The following is a 21866-nucleotide window of genomic DNA, read 5'->3' on the forward strand; positions in this document are numbered from 1 at the left end:
GGATTTGTGAAAGAAAAATGTATGTGTGTTTGATGATTGCAGAGGGTTTATATATTCTAGAAAAAGATACTTATGCCATTTCCCCAGAAAATGATTTTTAAAACAAAGTTTTGTAATACTAAAGCATGTGAATGGCTAGACTATAATCACAGTAAACAGTCAGCTCAAAGGTTTTCCAGTTTACTGTATGTTTATCCCAGACACCACACAACACAACACATGATTACAGCTTGCAAATATTTAATTGCCTTTTTCATTAGCAATAGATGCTAAATAATATCTTAGAGAAAAATTATGTTCTAAACAAACTGGACGTGACATTTTTCAATAAAGTTACAGTGATACAAAATGGTTAAGTTTACCAAGCTTAATTTACATGCAGCGTTACCTTTTGCTTTCCTAAAACACAAAGTCAGCTGAACTGTTTGGAACCTCTGCTGCCAACATGCATACGTTCATCCCTGTCTGAAAAATGCTTCACAGAAGTCAATGAGATGGCAGGGATAACATCTATTGTGTGCTTTCAGTTTATCGAACATTTATAGAGTCTGCTGGTTAAAGACACATCCTAAATGCACCATAAACCACCTCAGTCTGGAGGGAGACCCCATTAAAATAAAAACTTAATGCTGACTGATAACAACACGAACACAAAAGACACTTAGTGAGGGTGGCAAGTGCAGAAAGAACTTTTTCATAGACAAAACAGAGATTTTTAAATATTAGCATAGAATATGGACACTTGAAAAGAGATGTGTTACTACAGAATTTTAGAAGCAAAGAATATGGAATATTAGGCTACCAAAACACAAGTATTGTGAAAATAACTGTCTGTGGCAGTGGCTTAGCATGTTATTGTGCTCTGCAAGGCCTAATAGTGTCTGTACTGTGGGTAAGTCGATGTATCCTGGGTTTAGCTCACAAGCAATGTCTTGAAATACTGTACTGTAAACTTTCTGGGAAATTCTGCAGTCAAAACTTTAAACATCATTGCAATTTACCATTCACATAACATCCTGGTGTTCCTTCTTCAAGTGTCTCATTCGGAATATTGCAAGTTGCTTTATCTCCCAGTGCAAAACTGGATGTCCGGGAATCGGCAGCAATTGGAGACGTCGGTGCACAGGAGACAGATGAAACCAAATACATCATCCTTTAACTCTCTGCCTGGAAGACCTGGTGTCTAGCCAGAACTAATGGCGTGTCATTAAAATAATACAGAGAACACTGAACAATTGAACCAACCACAGGATGAGCTTTAGCAAATGAGCCCAGTGCCTCAAAGTCTGGATAACAATCTCTTCAAGACCTCAAACTCCAAGTGTTTGTGCAATTGCCTCAATGCCAATATCAATAAGAACAAGTGATGTTATTTGTTTAAACAGCACAGCCAGGAAGTTTCAAAAGCTGGAGAGCTTTCATCTGTTTTCTGCTTGTTCCAAGTCCATTCATTCATGACGTACCTGCCAAACCTTCAGTCTAGATAAACAGCTGAGATGGGTTACATGCAGCACTGAAATGGATCAGTGGATCATCTTACAGCATCCACACTAATGCGGTGGAAGAGTCTGGTCTCCAGTCTTTCATCTTCTACGTGCATTTCAGACCTCCACAGCTTCTAGGTCTAGCAGCTCTGTAGATAAAAGTAACAGTCTAGACTAGTTCCATGTGGTGTAATGTGAGTGTTCATGGAGGTTCATGTCACTCTCCTAATTTATGTACATAGTTGACTGGAAAAGAGCCACTTCTGGACGGTTCTCCCTCTATATGGCCCACCTGGGAGAGAAAGAGTGCAAGATGTTGAAGTCTTCAGTTTGAGTGGTTTACAGAAAATTTATTCACAGATACTGCAAAGCTTGTTAGAAGCATGCTAGGTAAACACAGGATGTGTGTGTGTGTCAGTGGGAGAGAGTTTGTATACTTACCCACCAGTGTGGATCATCAGTTGCCGTCACAATGATGATCTCATTCTTAAAGAAAGCCAGCTGATTGGCACCAACCGATCTGCAGTCAACTAACGCTCTCACCTTCTTGGGTCTCTCCCTTAATGAGATCTGAAACATAAAATAAACATTACAGATTTTTGAAATCTTACTTGAAAACACCAAGCATGACTTTGAAATTGGTTACAGAGAAAAACTGGGCATTATTGCTAGCAGACTAATGACAAATAAAAACAATGTGTTTTCCAAAATCAGTTCAAAATACAGTTCAAAACAGGATGGGTCACCCAAAAATAAAAATTCTGTCATTAATTATTCACCCACATGTCATTCCAAACCTGTAAGACCTTCGTTCATCTTTGGAACACAAATTAAGATATTTTTGATAAAATCCAAGAGCATTCCGACCCTCCATAGACAGCAATGCAACCACCATGTTCAAGGCTCAGAATATAGCATACGTTGCGGTACTCTTGAGAATGTGTGTCGACTGACATGTAACAAGAAAATGTTGAATAAGTCGTTATTTTAGTTTTCTTTGTGCACAAAACATTCTCGTAGCCTCATAAAATTACAGTTGAACCACTGATGTCACATGGACTATTTTATTGATGTTCTTACTACCTTTCTGGGCCTTGAACATGTCAGTTGTGTTGTTGTCTGTGCAGGTCCAGAAAGCTCTCGGAGTTCATCAAAAATATCTTAATTTGTGTTCTGAAGATGAACTAAGGACTTGTGGGTTTGAAACGACAAGAGAGTGAGTAATTAATGACAAAATTTCCATCTAAATATTCCCTTTAAATATGCTTCATATTCTAAGACTGTACGGAAGCTAGAAATCAAAGTCTGTGCCCATCATACACTATGTGATTCCCTGTAAAATCAATCAACTCTGAATGTCCAAAATCCATAGACTGGCTATGACTTTAGCAATTAATGTCACCTCCTCGAGACTGCAAATATCTGGGCAGAATTTGTGTATAGTATTCCTTCCTTTAAATTCATTGTTCACAAATAAAGGAATAAAAAAAACTGCAAAAAATATATGTGAACATCAGGAAAGCATTTGAAAAATCATATTTTTTAAGATAAAGATCACAGAATGGCATGTTACCATGGCATTTTTGCGTGAGCGAGGTGGAGGCAGTATGATTGGCACTGTGGCACTGTTGTTAGTGTTCGCTGGGGGAGGTGCAGGATTTGGAGCCCCGCCCACTGGACTGCAGTAGAGTTCCTCCTGACTGCCTGCACTCACTGGAGACGGGGCTGAATTCTTTCCTTGACTCCCGCTGCTTGTGCGGCGATATGAGGTTGTCTTCTCTGAACTGCAGACACATATAATATTTTTAAGATACTACACACATACCAGTCATATGGGTCAATTTGTTGAAACTGATGTTTATACATCATCTGAAAGCTGAATAAGTAAGCTTTTGTTAGGATAGGACAATATTTAGTTGTATCTTGGCCATCTGAAAATCTGGAATCTAAGGGTGCAAAAAAATCTAAATATTGAGAATTTATCGCCTATAAAGTTGTCCAAATTCATTTCTTAGCAATGCATATTACTAATCAAAAATTACGTTTTGATATAATTACAGTGAGAAATTTACAAAATATCTTCATGGAACATGATCTTTACTTATTATCCTAATGATTTTTGGCATAAAAGAAAAAAGTATAATTTTGGCCCATACATTGCATTGTTGGCTACTGCTACAAATATACTCGTGCTACTTATGAGTTTTATGGTCCAAGGTCACATGCATTTAAAAACTCAGATTTTGATGAATGCTATTTTACTATTGTTAACAATACTGAACTGATCAACTAAAATGTCTTGTGACTACTTTTCTAGCAACCCCTAACTAGTGGTTATGTTTTTAAAAATAACACAAAAAATTACAATACAAATTATTAAAGGGATAGATCACACAAAAATGAAAATTCTGCCATTAATTACTTGTTCCAAACCCGTGTGTTCATCTTCAGAGCACAAAATTAAGATATTTCTGATGAAATCCGAGAGCTTTCTGACCCTGCATAGACAGCAAAGCAACTACTACGTTCAAGGCCCAGAAAGGTAGTAAGGACATTGATAAAATAGTCCATGTGACATCAGTGGTTCAACCTTAATTTTATGAAGTTACGAGAATACTTTTTGTGCACAAAGAAAACAAAAACAAGTTTATTCAAAAAATTATTTTCTTCCGTGTCAGTCTTCGACGCAGACTTACAAGAGTATTACAACGCATGCCATCTCTCTTAGTTCATCATCTGTATATTCTGGTTCAAATAAGTAAGGCAGTGCAAAAAATTGCAAGTCATGCTCTCTGTTGAAATCTTCAGACATGTTTATGAAGACTGTATTATGTACAGTGTGCGTCTTCCTCTGCTTGTAAAGCAGCACCACATGCAGAAAGCTCTCGGATCTTATTTTAATTATTTTAATATTTTAATTTATGTTTCGAAGAAGAACGAATGGTTTGAAGACAAACACAGAAGAGAAGAAACTGTTGAACTGTTATTTTTGTTTTCTTTGTGCACAAAAAGCATTCACGTAGCTTCATAAAATTAAGGTTGAACCACTGATGTCACATGGACTATTTAAGGATGTCCTTACTACCTTTCTGGGCCTTTAACATGGTAGTTGCATTGCTGTCTATGCAGGGTCAGAAAGCTCTTGGATTTCATCAAAAATATCTTAATTTGTGTTCCGAAGATGAACAAAGGTCTTATGGTTTTGGAAAGGCATGAGGGTGAGTAATTAATGACAGAATTACCATTTTTGGGTGAACTAGCCCTTCAAATACAATAATGAGGAAACCTCTGGTCTTAGAAGATAAATGCAGAACAGTGACCAACCTGACAGGTCCTCTCTGACTCTGTGGTGAGGTGGAGTGATTTTTGCCCTCAGCCCCCGAGAAAGGTTGTTCCTCCCAGGACACCGTCTGTCTATGTGCTTTCGATGGTCCAGTGCTATGTGAGCGCATAGGTGTTGGTCCAAGGAACTCCATCACAGGGGACGAAGTACTGATTCTCTGAAAGCAGCCGGTGGGGTGGGAACTCTGGCGGTAGGGGGCGTGAGTCTCTGGAATGGAACCTGAGATCTGAGGATCTGAACGACCTACAAGGACACAAATTCTCTTTGACCTTGCTGTGGTTTGTCTGGCATAAACCTGGAGGTTTTCTACACAAGTCACATATGCAAATGAACTAAATTCAATGTCAGATTATTCCTTAGCTTTTGTTTATCATGTCAAATGTGCAAAAGCTTTTTTGGTGCATACAAAATTCCAGATATCAATCCAGTCAATTAAAAGCTAACAAACAGTATCTCACCTCTCTGTATTGCTTTAGCTGGCAGAGGAGGAGGCATGGAGCCACCAGTGGGGGCGCTGTTGTTGGGTGGATTTCGATATAGGAAGTCAACATTCTCATAGTTTCTGGCTGGACTGGCTTTATTTAAATTCCATGGAGCTGAGCAGTGCCCGTTGCTGCCATTAGGGGGCAGTGGAGACCGTGAGCCTTTAGGATGGGGACTTACCTAATCAAATAGTTATTGAAAATTATATTTTGCTCTTTTATTTAAGAGCATCCAAAGACTCATAAACTCATATATTCATAAAAAACATCAATTTTATATTGCTGAACCTTGTTTTATCATTATAATTCTGCAAATTAGAAAAATACAAAATAGATAAAGATTTTCACCAGTGGTCACAGACTCAGATACCACTGTACGTATTATAGTGAAAAATGCATATAGTAAAAAATCTTGTTACAGACCCTTTCATCCAGATCATCTTCACTGTCATACATGTCCTGTGGCATCTCCCATGTGTATTCAACATGGATCTGAGAGTTGAACTTCCCACTGTGGGCCAATTCCAGCTAAACATCCAAAGAAAATATAAAAAAATCCACAGCTAATTTAATAACTCACTTTTGACCAGACTCACATATCACACTACTGTCCTATTAGATCCAAAGATTCAAATCCAGCTCTATTTCTGTTTACTTGTTTGTTAGTTTATACTGTAATGAGTCAAAGGTTAAATGATCCCTGGTCCTTTATTTGGAGACAGTGGTTTATAACAGCTACCAGGTTTGCTTTATGTCATGATATTATTATATGTAAGAGACAGGACAAGGGAGGTTCCTTAAGAAAACACTGTCATATGAGATTTCAGGATATTAAACAGGATAAAGTTCAACTTAGTCAACCTTGAAATAATATCTCTACAAACATGTGCTCACATACACACACAAAGTCAATAAAAGGTTTGTGCAATATGTGATACTCACCAGTTCGACACACTGCATGTGCTGCAGTCTTTTAGCAATTACTAGAGCCGTCTCACCTGATGAGTTCACTACAGAACAATTAGAACAATGGAAGGGTCAGAATCAGGGCAGACTGATCCATTTCTTTCATAGTACGTTTATCCATCTGTCTATCCATAGTTGAATTTGTGCATATGTGATTATTTTATACCTGTGTGTAAAACAGCTTTTGCTTTGAGCAGAAGTTTCAAACACTCTGTTTTGTTGTATAATGCACAGTAATGAAGTGCTGTGTTGCCTTCTGCGGTCTTCTTTTCCAGGCAGCCACTGAGAAACGCACACAAACACACACACACAAAGCGGTCAGCTGATGGCCATCCTACTGGGTGCTGACAGATTCGTGACAACAGTAGATTTCTCTCACCAGTTCTGAGCTAGAAAATCCACCAGAGCCAGAGAGGTCTTCTCAGACATACGCACAGCTAAGTGAAGACCGGTCTCCTTCAGGTCCTGTTTGACACAGAAAAGAGCAAGATAAAACTACATGCTGCCGCCAACCGTCCACTGTCTCGGCGAAACAAGCGTGCTGTTATTCAGCAGTCCAATAAATCACAGCAGACTGGATGAGGAGTGACGGAGAAGATTAATAAATTAGACTATGAGTTGGCGTCATACAATTCTCCACTTGTGAGTGTAAGTGTGTGTTAAACTAAAAATGTTGGGTGATTCAGTCACTGAATCATTCATGTCAAATTCTGTCTTAGAAAAGAGACTTTGGGCAAATAACACACACATACACAAAACAAACTCAAACACAAGTACAGCAGTCATTACACAGCTTGTGTTCACTTCCTGAGTGGGCTGAGGAGAGAGAAATCTGATTAGAGACGGAAAAAAGAGAGGAAATACAGAATTACAGAGAGAGTGTGAATGATGTAAGATTAATGATGTGTAACCGCACAGATGTCTCATTTTGGCTTATACAGGTCAAAATGATCAAGAAAAATTAAACATCTATTTGACTAAACCACAGGAAGCTTCATATGATGGATGGAGATTGATGAAAACTATGTCTAAAGCATGACTGCCAGGATGTTTATATCATGTCTGTTTATCATATATAGTGGGATTGAGGCTCTCACCTGTCCATCAGGTGTGGCCACTGGTTTTGACAGGTCCTCTCCTTCTGCATAGAGCTGTAGCAGTGACATGAGATCTTTGCACCTCACAGTGTCATACACGTGGTACGCTTCAGAGTGCTCTTTTGGGAGGACGTAGCGTCGCTCTGCATACTTTGCAACAATGTACTCCTTCCTCGCTGTCCTGAGATGTGCAAACAACAGCAAAAATGAAGCCAAAAATTGAGCTACTGAAAAAGCTTTATATACATGTGGCTGCACAATAGGACTTACATGTCACTTTTTGGGAGGGGCTTGACTGCATCATTGGGCAGGTTGACTTCAATGATGTCATTAAACTTGGCATTTCCAATGCTTACTGCCAACTGTGAACCAAAACACAACTGATAAACAGAAGTTTGCAGCAAAACACAAACATTTAAACACTAAATTCATGCATCTAGGTTTATGTTTGGTAATTTACCTACAACTAATAAATAAAACTGATGTCTGCAAACGTCTGCTTTACTGTCAGAGGTAGAAAGTTCATATAAACATGCACAGATGTGAGCGAGTCATTTCTGAGCAACTGCTGACTCCCAGTGGATTTTGGGTAAAAAGTTCAAGATAAAAGTAGCAAATGTGGACTATATAATGAATGGACTCAAATAATCTTTTTTGGTTTTAGCATCACATACAGACCACCAGCACTTTTAAAATTAAGAGTTTGTTTGTGCATTTACCAGGAGCTCAGATGTGCTCAGCACGTCGAGAGTGAGAGACTGAATTCGTGAGTGATGTACTCCGAGCTCACGGTGGATTCCTGAACACTCGATACAGGTGAGAATGCCCAGGTTAGTGGAGAGCCAGGTGGGTTCTAAAGAGCACAAAACATGGCATTTAAACATTTATTTGCCAATCTTTAACACCTTCAAAGTTCTTCATAAAGATGATGCAGGAATTCTGAGGAACAGATATGATGTTATGCATTACTTTAATATTTAATTGATCTAAATAGTCTTGAGTAAGAAATACATACAGTCGAGGTCAAAAGTTTACATACACCTTGCACAATCTGCAAAATGTTAATTATTTTCCAAAATAAGAGGGATCATTCAAAATGCGTGTTTTTTTTAATTTAGTACTGAGTCTGACCTGAAGAAGATATTTAGCATTAAAGAGATTTACATATAGTCCACAAGAGAAAATAATAGTTGAATTTATAAAAAGGACCCAGTCCAAAAGTTTACATATGCTTGAGTATTAATACTGTGTTGTTGAATGATCAACAGTTAAACTGCCTGCTGTTTTTCAGAGAAATCCTTCAGGTCCCACAAATTTTTCGGTTTTCCAGCATTTTTGTGTATTTGACCCCTTTCCAACAATGACTATGATTTTGAGATGCATCTTTTCACACTGAGGACAACTGAGGGAACTTCCATGCAACTATGATGGAAGGTTCAAACACTCCAGAAGGAACCACAATAAATTAAGAGTCGGGGTGAAATTTTTTTGAATTTGAAGATCAGGGTAAATGTAACTTATTTTGTCTCCTGGGAAACATGCAAGTATCTTTTGTGGCTTCTGAAGGGCAGTACTAAATAAAAAAAATATTATATTTAGGCAAAATAAGAAAAATGTACACATCTTCATTCTGTTCAAATGTTTACTCCCCTGGCTCTTAATGCATCGTTTTTCCTTCTGGAGCATCAGTGAGTGTTTGAACCTTCTGTAATAGTTGCATATGAGTCCCTCAGTTGTCTTCAGTGCGAAAAGATGGATCTCAAGATCATGCAGTCATTGTTGGAAAGGGTTCAAATACACTTAAAAATTAAGAATCAAGCTTATGTGAACTTTTGAATGCAGTAATTTTTATAAATTCAACTATTATTTTTTTCTTGTGGACTATATGTAAATCTATTTTATGTGAAATATCTTATTCAGGTCAGTACCAAATAAAAAAATAACATTAATTTTGTATGATCCCTCTTATTTTGGTAAAATAATTAATATTTTGTAGATTCTGCAAGGTGTATGTAAACTTTTGACCCTAACTGTATGCAAAACTACATAAGGCTTAAATTAAATGTCTCTCTCTCTAATCATTTGATTTAGAACAGCATAACATAGGATTTCTGTATTCGTGACACTGTAAGAGGCCGTTCACACACACCATATGTTACGGCTGGTTGTTTTTAACGTCAAATATTTTATTTACCCAATTAATTGAATCAAAATTTTAACCTGTTGTCAATAACAATAGACTATTTCAAATTATGTCTAAATTATACATGTAAAAACAGGAGCTCATAGGGCTGCGATATTATGACAAAGTTCATTATTATAGATTATTGCTCTTTATATTTTAATAATGATTGTTAATATTGATATAGAAAACAATATAAAACATTTTTGTTTCTTTTTGAGCACGTCACATTCTGGTTTCACAGACAAACATGTCAGTCTATGACGTTAGCCAAGTCTAACACAAGTTATGCAAAAACTCCCATTATAATCACCGAGGATACAAAATTAATCTTTTACATCGTATCTGCACTGTGCTGTTTATAAAGAGGAAATTTGCGAGGTGGGCATTTGACACAGCTCCGGCATTTTCAGCGCTGACTAAGCTAAGCTCATCTGATTGGCCAATGGATTCCTAAGTTCAACAAAAACACATCTGATATGGTTATAAGGCCTAACGCTGCCCAAAGCATGAAATTGGGTAAAAGCAATCTGATGCAGTGTGAGCAAATCTAAATGTAATTCTGCAAATTGACACTTTTCCTTCATTTTCACATTTCATTTTAATCGCAACAGCTGTAATATGTTGTTTAACTGTGCAGGAGGATTTTTTTACCCCTTTGTCTAGAATTTAAGGGGCATTTTTGTTCATTCTGGTGGCATTTTTGCCACAATCCCTTGTTTAGTTCTGACCCTAATTCTATGTGAATGACCCCTAAAAGTATTTGAATGCATTAAGATCCTTTTTTCGAGACCTGGGGCTCCGCAGTCGCAGCAGGCCTCATTTCCAGGCAGGTTTCTCAGGCCTGAGATCACAGCTCGGACGAGCTCCTGCAGACCACTGTCTTGAAGCTGGAGCTGATCTCCTCCAAGAGCTGTGTTCAAGGCTTCCTCCTTACTGTTCTGCAGCACGGACACCCATCTGCAAGAAAACATATGGAGGGATTACAAGAAAAAAAACATGTATTCATATCTGGCTAACAATAGTTGACCTTTCAGATATATCCGCTGCATCTTTAACATCTCAATCTTTATCTTAGTCTTTCCTTTTTATTATCTTTCCTCTTGAGAAGCAGGTTTTGAACCTGCTCTCTTGTGCACGTCTGTACATGCCACTCTGCAGTGTATGATTAGGAATTCTCTGTATAAGGTTGTGTGTGCGTGCATAAACTTCAGCACTTACATCATGCATTCTTGCTCGTCCTCAGCCTGGAAATGGTATGTGCGATTGTCTGTAAAGACAAAGAGAGAGAAAGTGAGAGATGAATAGTGTGCACGGTTGGTGGGCCCAATATACAAAGAAAACATGGAAAAAAACATCGTGATATACAGGGAATCAACAGGGAAAAAACAGGTCAGGACTAGCCATTCGACTTACCGACATTTCATTATCAACATACACCTACATACCCATTTCTCAAAACTTTATTTACATACTTCTGAACACCTACATGCAAAAAACACCTCATCTGGATCCCATACTGTACTTCATATCAGATTTCCCTGTATGAGTCACATACAGGTGCATCTCAATAAATTAGAATGTCGATTCTCAATCAGCTAATCAATTCAAAACACCTGCAAAGGTTTCCTGAGCCTTCAAAATGGTCTCTTAGTTTGGTTCACTAGGCTACACAATCATGGGGAAGACTGCTGACCTGACAGTTGTCCAGAAGACAATCATTGGCACCCTTCACAAGGAGGGTGAGCCACAAACATTCATTGCCAAAGAAGCTGGCTGTTCACAGAGTGCTGTATCCAAGCATGTTAACAGAAAGTTGAATGGAAGGAAAAAGTGTGGAAGAAAAAGATGCACAACCAATCAAGAGAACTGCAGCCTTGAGAGGCTTGTCAAGCAAAATCGATTCAAGAATTTGAGTGAACTTCACAAGGAATGGACTGAGGCTGGGGTCAAGGCATCAAGAGCCACCACACACAGACGTGTCAAGGAATTTGGCTACAGTTGTCGTATTCCTCTTGTTAAGCCACTCCTGAACCACAGACAACGTCAGAGGCGTCTTACCTGGGCTAAGGAGCAGAAGAAATGGACTGTTGTCCAGTGGTCCAAAGTCCTCTTTTCAGATGAGAGCAAGTTTTGTATTTCATTTGGAAACCAAGGTCCTAGAGTCTGAAGGTACGGTGGAGAAGCTCATAGCCCAAGTTGCTTGGAGTCCAGTGTTAAGTTTCCACAGTCTGTGATGATTTTGGGTGCAATGTCATCTGCTGGTGTTGGGCCACTGTGTTTTCTGAAAACCAAAGTCACTGCACCCATTTACCAAGAAATTTTAGAGCACTTCATGCTTCCTTCTGCTGACCAGCTTTTTAAAGATGCTGATTTCATTTTCCAGCAGGATTTGGCACCTGCCCACACTGCCAACAGCACCAAAAGTTGGTTAAATTACCATGGTGTTGATGTGCTTGACTGCCCAGCAAACTCACCAGACCTGAACCCCATAGAGAATCTATGGGGTATTGTCAAGAAGAAAATGAGAAACAAGAGACCAAAAAATGCAGATGAGCTGAAGGCCACTGTCAAAGAAACCTGGACTTTCATACCACCTCAGCAATGCCACAGACTGATCACCTCCATGCCACAATTGAGGCAGTAATTAAAGCAAAAGGAGCCCCTACCAAGTATTGAGTACATATACAGTAAATGAACATACGTTCCAGAAGGCCAACAATTCACTAAAAATGTTTTTTTATTGGTCTTATGAAGTATTCTAATTTGTTGAGAAAGTGAAATGTGAGCCAAAATCATCACAATTAAAAGAACCAAAGACTTAAACTACTTCAGTCTGTGTGCACTGAATTTATTTAATACATGAGTTTCACAATTTGAGTTGAATTACTGAAATAAATGAACTTTCCCACAACATTCTAATTTACTGAGATGCATCTGTACTGGTCACGACTTGTAGCACTTGGGCAATGTAGCATGCTTAAAACCTACCTGGCTTTCTGTTTCACTCTGTTTCACTTATTTTTAAAGATACAGTGTACTATATACTGCACACTATTCAATCATTAGCATGTTAGTTTCCCATTCCAAACATAGTGGTTTTCTGCATACCACAGCAGAGATGAAAAGGGTCAAAGATCAACATACGTGTAACTAAATCAAACGTCCTCTTTTCCTCAGGGTTGGGCCGCACCTGACACGTCAGGAGGTTGAGCTTTGCGGGTGGTCTGTTGATCTGAGTGTGAGAGAAGAGTCATAAAATGCTTAAAGTGCATTCTCATCACAAATGTGGTCGCTAACTAAATCAAAGGCAAACAAATCTCACTTGCAATTATGCTGTGTACAGGACTAATGCTAACGATGTGAGTAAAAGCTTACATAAAGTTTATGGTTGCCAAAACACTGAAGCTGGAAGCACATAGGCATGTAAGCAAAACCAGTGAAAGTTTTGGTTTTTGACAATGTGGATGATTCCAGATGAAACACTTTTATGTGTTTTGGCCTGTAGTTTGTGGTTCTAAAAGGAAATCGCTAATACATGAGCAACAAGTCTCTCATCCAGCATGGGAAAATCTGACTTCAGGCCTCTGAAGCTCAAGTAATCACTCTAGAGACTATAAGAACAGGAAACAGCCTTTGAGTGTAATCACTAATGTCAGTTTACGTTTTGTGCTAATTAAACAATAATCACTTAAGCAAGAGTGCTAATTACAGCCTAGTGATTCAGCCACAGGATTTTATATAGAGAAAGCTAATATTGCCCTCATCCAAAAAGATTCAAAAGACTGTAATATAATACAATGACATATGTGTAACTGGAAGGTGTTGAGCTGTGTGTTTATCTCTCTTAAATCTCACCGTGCTGTGTGAAATTGTGAGACAGCCATATTTAACCCCACACTTCCTCTTCTGCCAAACCTTCCTGATCCTAAAAAAACACAAAAAACCATAACAATCCACATTTAGTATTCATCAGTATTGGCTAATGACTCCATACAAAAGGTTTAGTACAAAGGGAAAAAAATGTTTTCCCTTTACTTCTAACTATTATTTTTTCAGAAATAAAATGATCATATTCGGAGTCCTTGGCATCAAAATTTACTAGGTGATTTGATAAGCAGAAATAACTAGTAGCCAGTTGTTAAAGGATAAGATCACTTTCAGAATAAAAATTTCCTGATACTTTACTCTCCCCGTGTCATCCAAGATGTTCATACCTTTCTTTCTAAAGTCAAAAGAAATTAAGGTTTTTTTGAGGAAAACATTCCAGGATTTTTCTCCATATAGTGGACTTCAGTGGAGATCAGTGAGTTGAAGTTCCAAATTGCAGTTTCAATGCAGCTTCAAAGGGCTCTACACGATCCCAACCGAGGAATAAGGGTCTTACCTAGTGAAACGACTGGTCACTTTCTAAAATAAACACAAATTTATATACTTTTTAAACCACAAATGCATGTCCGCGACATCATGCATTCCGTAATCCATTGGAAAGGTCACACATGGTTCGTTTTTCTGTGTACTCCGGATCAAAAAGGTAGGGTAAAGCGAAAAACTCCATCTCATTTTCTCCTTCAACATCAAAATCATCTGACATTGTTGTTTTACTTAAAGGGCATTTGACTTTCTTTGCACACTCACTTTGTAAAAACTGGGACGGTATGCGTGATCTTTCCAATGTGACTACATTAATGCGTTAAGTCGAGCTAGTTGAGCATTTGTGGTTAAAAGCATATAATTTTTTTTTTGTTTTGTTTTTTTGAGAAAATGACAGATCGTTTCACTAGATAAGACCCTTATTCCTTGGCTGAGATCATGTAGAGCCTTTTGAAGCTGCACTGAAACTGCAATTTGTACCTTCAACCTGTTGGCTCCAACTGCAGTCCTCTACATGGAGAAAAATCCTGGAATGTTTTCCCTCAAAATACGTAATTTCTTCTCGACTGAAGAAAGAAAGACATGAACATCTTGGATGACATGGGGTCAGTATCAAGAATTTTTTACTCTCAAAGTGCACTAAATGGCACTGACACTTTTATTCTCAAAACCTAGGTAGTCTAGATGAATATGGACGTGTGTTTTGTGAGCTGTAGGTTGGCCTCCAAGTAAGTCCAAGTAAGACTGTAGTTCAGCAAGAAACTAAACCACATTTAATAGAAAACATCTGTGTGTGAGGAACTCTGTGACAAACACACATACACACTCTCAGCTGTGAGCCTGAAGTCACAAAGCTCAGACTGATGCATTATGCTGCTAACTATCTGTTCTGCATGACTCTCAGGATATTATAACTCATTCCTTCATTTATTCTGCTTCCAGTTTAAGAAGAGGGGCATATATATCATTACATACACTGAGAGCCGTGTGGAGAGTGTTTCCTGAGGAACACACACTCACCCCATATGACTAAAAGCAAACAGGAGCAGAATACTGCATCATGTCTGGAAAACCTTAAATAAGCCCAGGTAATAAAAATAAACAGTTGGTCTGTTGTTGTTTTGGGGGTTGTGACCTTCTCAACTTAGAGAAACAGACAGTGATGTTTAACTCACCCGTCGCTCTTTTTAAGAAGGAATCCAGATTTCTCTGTACCATATTTCTTATTGCCTTGAGGCTGATGGATGCTATATCCATGGCCAGAGTTCTTCCGGTTTAGAAACTCCTGTGAAAACACAGAACAAGATTAATTATTATGATTGCCGTCATCATCATGTCTGAACTTGCTGAAATATAGTCTGTAATACCAATTATGCCCATAGACAAACTTGTTTTTTTAGTCCCTCTGACTGCATTTGTGAAGAAAATGCATTACTTTGAACTAGAAGTGGTGCATTCTGGAAATTGTGTTCATTTTGGAGATTACCTCTTTGCCATCCACCTGTAGTTGTGTTCTAAGTGAGTCACGCAATTGAGAAAGTTGCTTTACTTCTTCATCCTGCTCATGACGAACCTGTGAACAATCACAGTAAAGTGACGTGAAGCTTGTTTTTGTGCAACACAATGTGACTGGTCTTAGTTATAAATGACAGAGACTACAGGCTTACTCCCTTCATTCTGTAATCAAGCCCAGGACCAAACCAACACAGCCAGAAATCCTGCATTTCTCAAAGCCTGATGAAATTATGGCTTTGGCCCCCAAGTCCAAATTCCAGCTTTTTTTTAAACAGTTTCCATAGTATTTCTCAAAAGGAAATCATTCCTTTTGGAAGGCTGGATTGTGGTTGTTTCATTTTTGAGTTTTACTTCCTTTTATGTGCCGAATGCTGTTTTCGTTACGATCAAAAGAGGGCAAGATGAAACTGGAAAAATGTCACTTTAGAAACATTACCCAAACCAGTTCTGTTATAAAACATTGTCATCTCCACACCAATTCCACATGCCCTATCCTGCCTTCTTCTCATAGCATCAACAAAAGAACAAACTTTAATACTAGAAAGATCATTTAATAAACAGCATTATTGTTGTGTGATATTCACTCTAGACCGGATCAAATCTATCTACAACCATGACCACACAAAACTTGCGGAACGAGTAAAGATGCTGCTGAGAAACTGATAACTGATAAATTACTGAATATAATGTGTGTTTTAAAACAGCTTTTGGTTTATTCCTTAGGGAGACTGAAGTGAGACAAATCTAAAAGTCTTGACGCAACAGCTTGGGTTCAAAACTTTTTCAGTTTCTTCGCTGTCTGCTGCTTACATAGGCAGTTGGTTACTAAGGGAGTATCCTAACTGTCATGAAACTACACAAGTGACTGACTTTTGCAATTCTTGTGCGTCATACCTTTACACAGTGCAAAGTAACAGCACACATATACGTAACAAACTGTTTTATTCATATTTTTCAGTACTTATCCACCATCTTGAGTATTTTATTCTTTCATTAATCTTGCTGAAATGCATTTTGGGATTGTTGTTTTTTTTGCAAAAGATACATGCGATTAGATTTTAAAAGAGGAAAAAGGTGGCAACATACTTTTTGAAGTCTATTATGCATTCAAATGCTGTCAAGATAGGCTGCTGGCTAGAGTTAATGTGTGTGTTAACAAAAACAATTTCCATGATATTCGGTAGAAAGAAATTTATGGAATGTAACAGAGAGCCTTTAAACTAACTGTTTCAGCCAGACTAGACATGTAAAATCAGTGATATAGTGTCAATGATAAATCTCCCTCAAATGGAATTTGAAGAGTCTTATTTCATCATGTTATGACAATGCCAGATCATGACTAACATGAGAAGCAAGATACTTTCAAAATATTGAAGGCGTGTATGTGACTGCGCACATGGTGTGACTTTCTATTACCGTATGTACAGAAGCAGCTAACTTCTCCACAAATGGACCCAGATTCTCTGCAGCCTTCAGTCCATCCTGGAAAAAACTGAGAACAGACAATAGCATTGTTTAGCCATCTCAAATGTCAATGACATCAATACACACCCACAAAGAAACAGAGATTCAATCATTACAGACAGACCGTTGTGAAATGATTAGCAGGATTAAATATTTACAAGTTATTCAAATTCATTTGAGATTCATATGCTGAATCCAGTCTTATAAGGGGCCTTAACCCATATGTAAGTGTAATGTGAAAAGCCAGTTTAGCCATGTTTTGTACTAAAGCCAACTTAGGTTAAATCTGCATCTGAAAAGGAAGCTGGTGATTCTAGAGAATATAAATTATGTTTAGACTTACTTAAGTTGGGCTTGAAAGTACTTGATCAGGCTCTGCAGTAGATCTGGGCCTTGACGGACTTTCAGCTCCTGAATCTTCAGTAAATACTAACAGAGAGAGAAAAAGTTGTTAATTCATCAACAATCAATGGTCAATCCTACTGTTGTGTCCCTGTGTTGTGACTCAGCACAAAGCAGAAGTAGATGAACCCAATGCACTAAACAACTTTTCTGCCATGATTTGCAGTCTGGAGGAGTCAATGCTAGTTGCCAAAAGCAGTCTGCAGACTTTGGCCTGTCGGATTTTACAGATAATCATGTACTGTTTGGAACAGACCTAGCTTTTCTTAGCTTTTCTCCCAGTGTATTCAAGCTTTATGAACTGAAAAAAGAAATTCAATCATCTGGTGAAACTAAAGTATCTAGCTTTCATGAGTAAATGACTTTATGAATATTAAAGTGCCCCTTCTATGTCATTTTTAAGGTTCCTAACATTGTTTTGGGAGTTTCCTACAATAGGTTTACATGGTGCAAGGTCAAACAATGCTCAAAATATGCATTTAATATCAGCTTATTTTCCAGCGATTCATTCAAAGCAGTTTTAAGATTTAGTCTCTAAACCCCTTCTATCCTTGAGCCTACTCTGCCCTGATTGGTCAGACGGTGCAGTCTGTTGTGATTGGTCTTCTGCATACAGTGCAAGTCAAAAACTATATACTCACTGCAACAGTTCTGTATATTGAATGATCTAATATTTGATGTTTTTAAAAAGTTGTAGATTTAAGTAGCAAATGAGAATAGCTAAAATGAACGTATATATTTTGAGACAGATTCTTAAAGATTTTCAGTTTTGTTTGATAATTAAAGTGACATTTTTTAAAAAAAATAAAAGAAGATGTAAAAGAATGGTATTTGGGGTAAAAAAGGCCCCTGCTGTTGGGGCTAAAAGGCACAATAATTAACATGATAATTAATAGATTATCAGATTAGATTAATACCTGACTTTTCCAATGGTTGACATGACATGGTTAAATTCAGAGGGCAAATATCATATATTTTGTTGGGTGTCCATCTTAAAGATAAATCACAATTTCTAGAATGAAACCATCATATTTAAAAACATGATATTAATCATATCATATAATAAAATATCATTTGTTGTTACTACTGTAAATCTATATTAAATTATTATGGGATCTCCTTCAATGCTTTTAGAAACTTTTTATTAATGATTTTGTTTCTGTATTTTAAAATATATTTTTTACATTAACATTTTAATGACAATATATTTATTGAACAAAATTTTTTTTTTTTTTTTCACATATGTAGAAAATACTACAAACTTTGCTAAAGTGATTATTTTGAGCAAGTATTAACTTAGACATTATTTAAAAATATATTTTTATCAATACTGTGTGCACTTTTCCCCATGCTGGTGAGCCTTTCACCCCTTGCCACCTCATACATTTATACGATTTTAAAACAAAATAAACAACTTGCATGATTTATTGTCACACAAAATCTGTTGCTCCATAAATGTTCAATACAAACATATATATTTTTTGTTAAGGTGTGCCTTTAGCCCTGTTGTACCCTAAACATCTATTATTTATCATACTTGTAGGTTGTGATTCAGTGGAGTCAGCTGTTCCAAATACACTAGGCATTGAGCCATCTTTCAAGAGCAAGCATTTTGTGAATCCCATATTGAACTCCCCAAGATTTGAAATGTCACCCTGTGATGTGTAGCCATCACAGAAACGACTCATTTCCACTGTTTAGAGTTGATTCTTTCTTTTCTGAGACAATAACTTTATTTACTGTGCACTTTTGGCTTTACACTTTGCAGATCTTTTGCATTCACATGCAGCTACATTACACACTGGATGAAAGGCAATATTCAAAATGGCATAATAGGGGCATGTAAGCTTCTGAACGTTCTGATTCTAAACGATCTGCTCAAATGAATTAAAATTTACTCTATGCATATATGGATAAAGGAACTTTCCAAAGTTAATGACGGTCACATGGTCGGTCAGGTTTGGAAGAAATAACGCATGTCTCCACTATAAAAAGAGAGCAAAGTGGAGACATCTGGAGCTTTGCGGCTGGGAAAGGAAGCACTGTAGGACACTGAAAATCCCCCTTTCTTTCATTATTCCTCCACTTCACTCCTTCTTTCCTTATTCTTTCTCTTACCACAGCTGGGTTCAAGCAGCATAGCCTAAATTTCCCCAGTCCTGCTAACTGCCACGTACACAGTATATGGAACTTGGACATATCGCCACAGACATCAATAACCACACATGGAGTGACTCTCTAAGCTTTTTGGTTTTAGGTGACTACACACGCCTCCACACACTTATTGAACATGTTTAACACCACAGAGAGGTTAACAATCTGAGGTAACCCAGGAATGACTTGCTAAGACACACACACATGCAGCTGCACTAACCGCACTTATTCTCCTTGAGACGCTCACACAATGTGGTCTTGGTCAGGTTAATTTTGCACACGATTCAGAGACTGTTAACCAGCCGCCCTCGTATGGCCTCTTATACCTCACACATCTGCAGCTGGAAGTTCCTTCGTTCTCTTTCCATGTCCTCCGCTGTGTCTATTGATTCCAACCGGATCATTCCATGCTGTTTCTGTTTCTCCCTCCTTTCTTTCTCCAGCTTGCCTCTGAAAAACCAAAGTGAAAATTAATGAAGAAAGAACATAATAAAACACTAGTTTAGCAGGTGGACTTGTCTTTTAGACAAGCCAAGTGGTGGTCTCGTATTAAATGATATAGGAAGCTGTGTACCAAGAGAACAATTTGACTCTGAAACTCACATTTTAGCATCATAATCCTTCCAGCTCTTCTCCATCTGTTTTTTCAGCTCCTGAGAAAGAAAAAAGATAAAGACAATGTAAGTATAATATATATATATATATATATATATATATATATACATATATATATATATATATATATATATAGATAGTACATGTGCATGTACCCACATGAAAAAAAAGTTAATTTTGTGTTGCATTAACAAAGGCCATCTTATTGTGGAAAACCAATATTGTGCAAGTAATAACATCAGGGTGTGTATCAAAACTTGATCTCAGAGCCCTGCAGTATGTCTCCACTCATCATACTGGTTAAACTCATAAAGAAAGGTGTGGTGCAGCTATTGCGTTTCTGACATTGGAAAGCACAAAACCCCCAAACAAGCTACATGTCATAGATTGTTACAAAACAATGTGACGCACTGTTGACTCTTTATAGGGATGAGTTTAACTTCCTGGCCTTTGTCAGGTCTTTAATTGATTTCAATTATCAATTCAGTGGGGTTTAAGGTGACGTTTTAGTCCAGTATGATGACACAGGTGTCTGCCTTACTCACCAGTCTGCTGTCTCTCAGCTCAGTCTTTAGCAAGTTCTCCAAAGGGAAAGAAATGATGTTGTTTAGGTTTTGCACCTAAAGAACAAACAGGTATGTATAAATAATGTAGCAAAAACAGACACCAGAAAGAAACGTAACATCTGAAAGTCAGCCAGAATACAGTGCAAATGTTAATGTAAACTCTAACTCACTTTTCAAAGTGCTCACATTTTACCTGGCAGGCATAACCTTTCCTATAAAGTCTGGTCTGGTTGTACAAATTTATGGCAAACCATAAATCTGCATTTTAAAAATGCAAAAGTAAAACTCTGTTTGGGATTTCTCCTCGGCCAAGTGCATAAAAGTGCTGAGCAAATATAAATCTTCCTTAGGAAAGAATGTGTGAGGAAAAACCCACTCCAGGACGAAAGAAAAATCAGACCAATTCATTTTAAACAAAGGCAGGCTTTCAGGACATATAGTTTCCCCTTATGTCAGCTTTAAATCTACTGACAGCATTGTTAATTGTTTTTTTATTATTGTGTTTATATCAGTAATTGGTGTTGAGGCGTGTATGTGTGTGATATGTGACCCTGGACCACAAAACCAGTCTTAAGTGTCAATTTTTTAAATTTATACATCATCTGAAAGCTGAATAAATAAGCTTTCCATTGATGTATGGTTTGTCAGAATAGGACCGTTCGGCCGAATTACAATGGTTTGAAAATCAGGAACCTGAGGGTGCAAAAAAAAAAAAAAAAAAAAAAAAAAAATTAAATACTGAGAAAATCTGCCTTAAAGTTTTTCAAATGAAGTTCTTAGTAATGCATTTTACTAATCAAAAATTAAATTTTAATATATTTACGGTAGGAAATTTACAAAATATCTTCATGATACATGATCTTTCCTTAATATGCTAAAGATTTTTGGCATAAAAGAAAAATCCATAATTTTGACCTCTACAATGTATTTTTGGCTGTTGCTACCAATATACAAGCGCTACTTAAGACTGGTTTTGTGGTCCAGGGTCACATATAGGCATTGGTACTGACTGATAAAAAAACACCTTGCTTAACCACTAAAAATGCACTCAAACCCAAGTAAACACTTTCAGACCAAACACTAAATACATATGGTGCTACACACAAGTGTGAATTAAAAGTAATCATGGGAGTCATCTCACAATGGTGCTCTATACGGATTTATAACCTTGCAAAATGGATGCTATAAATATAAGTCTTCATGAATATGAAAAATGGGCTTG

The 21866-nt window shown here is 37.5% G+C and overlaps 1 protein-coding gene across 2 annotated transcripts in view; it reads right to left on the reverse strand.

Annotated features, from left to right (window-relative positions):
- Positions 1-166: 166 nt before the first annotated feature.
- asap3 (ArfGAP with SH3 domain, ankyrin repeat and PH domain 3) overlaps positions 167-21866 on the reverse strand; it is a 34770-nt gene continuing 13070 nt past the window's right edge. The window contains exons 4-26 of one of the 2 annotated variants that reach the window (XM_051133151.1): positions 20624-20698; positions 20067-20116; positions 19790-19913; positions 17251-17336; positions 16860-16935; positions 15415-15501; positions 15104-15213; positions 13413-13482; positions 12702-12789; positions 10776-10824; positions 10348-10514; positions 8092-8225; positions 7643-7734; positions 7373-7553; positions 6655-6740; positions 6442-6557; positions 6252-6319; positions 5733-5837; positions 5286-5490; positions 4809-5034; positions 3058-3268; positions 1926-2054; positions 167-1776 (exon numbers count right to left, since the gene is read on the reverse strand). In XM_051133151.1, the coding sequence (XP_050989108.1) occupies positions 1702-1776; positions 1926-2054; positions 3058-3268; positions 4809-5034; positions 5286-5490; positions 5733-5837; positions 6252-6319; positions 6442-6557; positions 6655-6740; positions 7373-7553; positions 7643-7734; positions 8092-8225; positions 10348-10514; positions 10776-10824; positions 12702-12789; positions 13413-13482; positions 15104-15213; positions 15415-15501; positions 16860-16935; positions 17251-17336; positions 19790-19913; positions 20067-20116; positions 20624-20698 (2610 nt within the window). In that variant the 3' untranslated portion in view covers positions 167-1701. Of the gene's footprint in view, positions 1777-1925; positions 2055-3057; positions 3269-4808; positions 5071-5285; positions 5491-5732; positions 5838-6251; positions 6320-6441; positions 6558-6654; positions 6741-7372; positions 7554-7642; positions 7735-8091; positions 8226-10347; positions 10515-10775; positions 10825-12701; positions 12790-13412; positions 13483-15103; positions 15214-15414; positions 15502-16859; positions 16936-17250; positions 17337-19789; positions 19914-20066; positions 20117-20623; positions 20699-21866 lie in introns of both variants that reach the window. The other variant, XM_051133150.1, reaches the window with a different exon arrangement.

The sequence above is a fragment of the Labeo rohita genome, chromosome 17, assembly GCF_022985175.1.
Source record: "Labeo rohita strain BAU-BD-2019 chromosome 17, IGBB_LRoh.1.0, whole genome shotgun sequence".
NCBI lineage: Eukaryota > Metazoa > Chordata > Actinopteri > Cypriniformes > Cyprinidae > Labeo > Labeo rohita.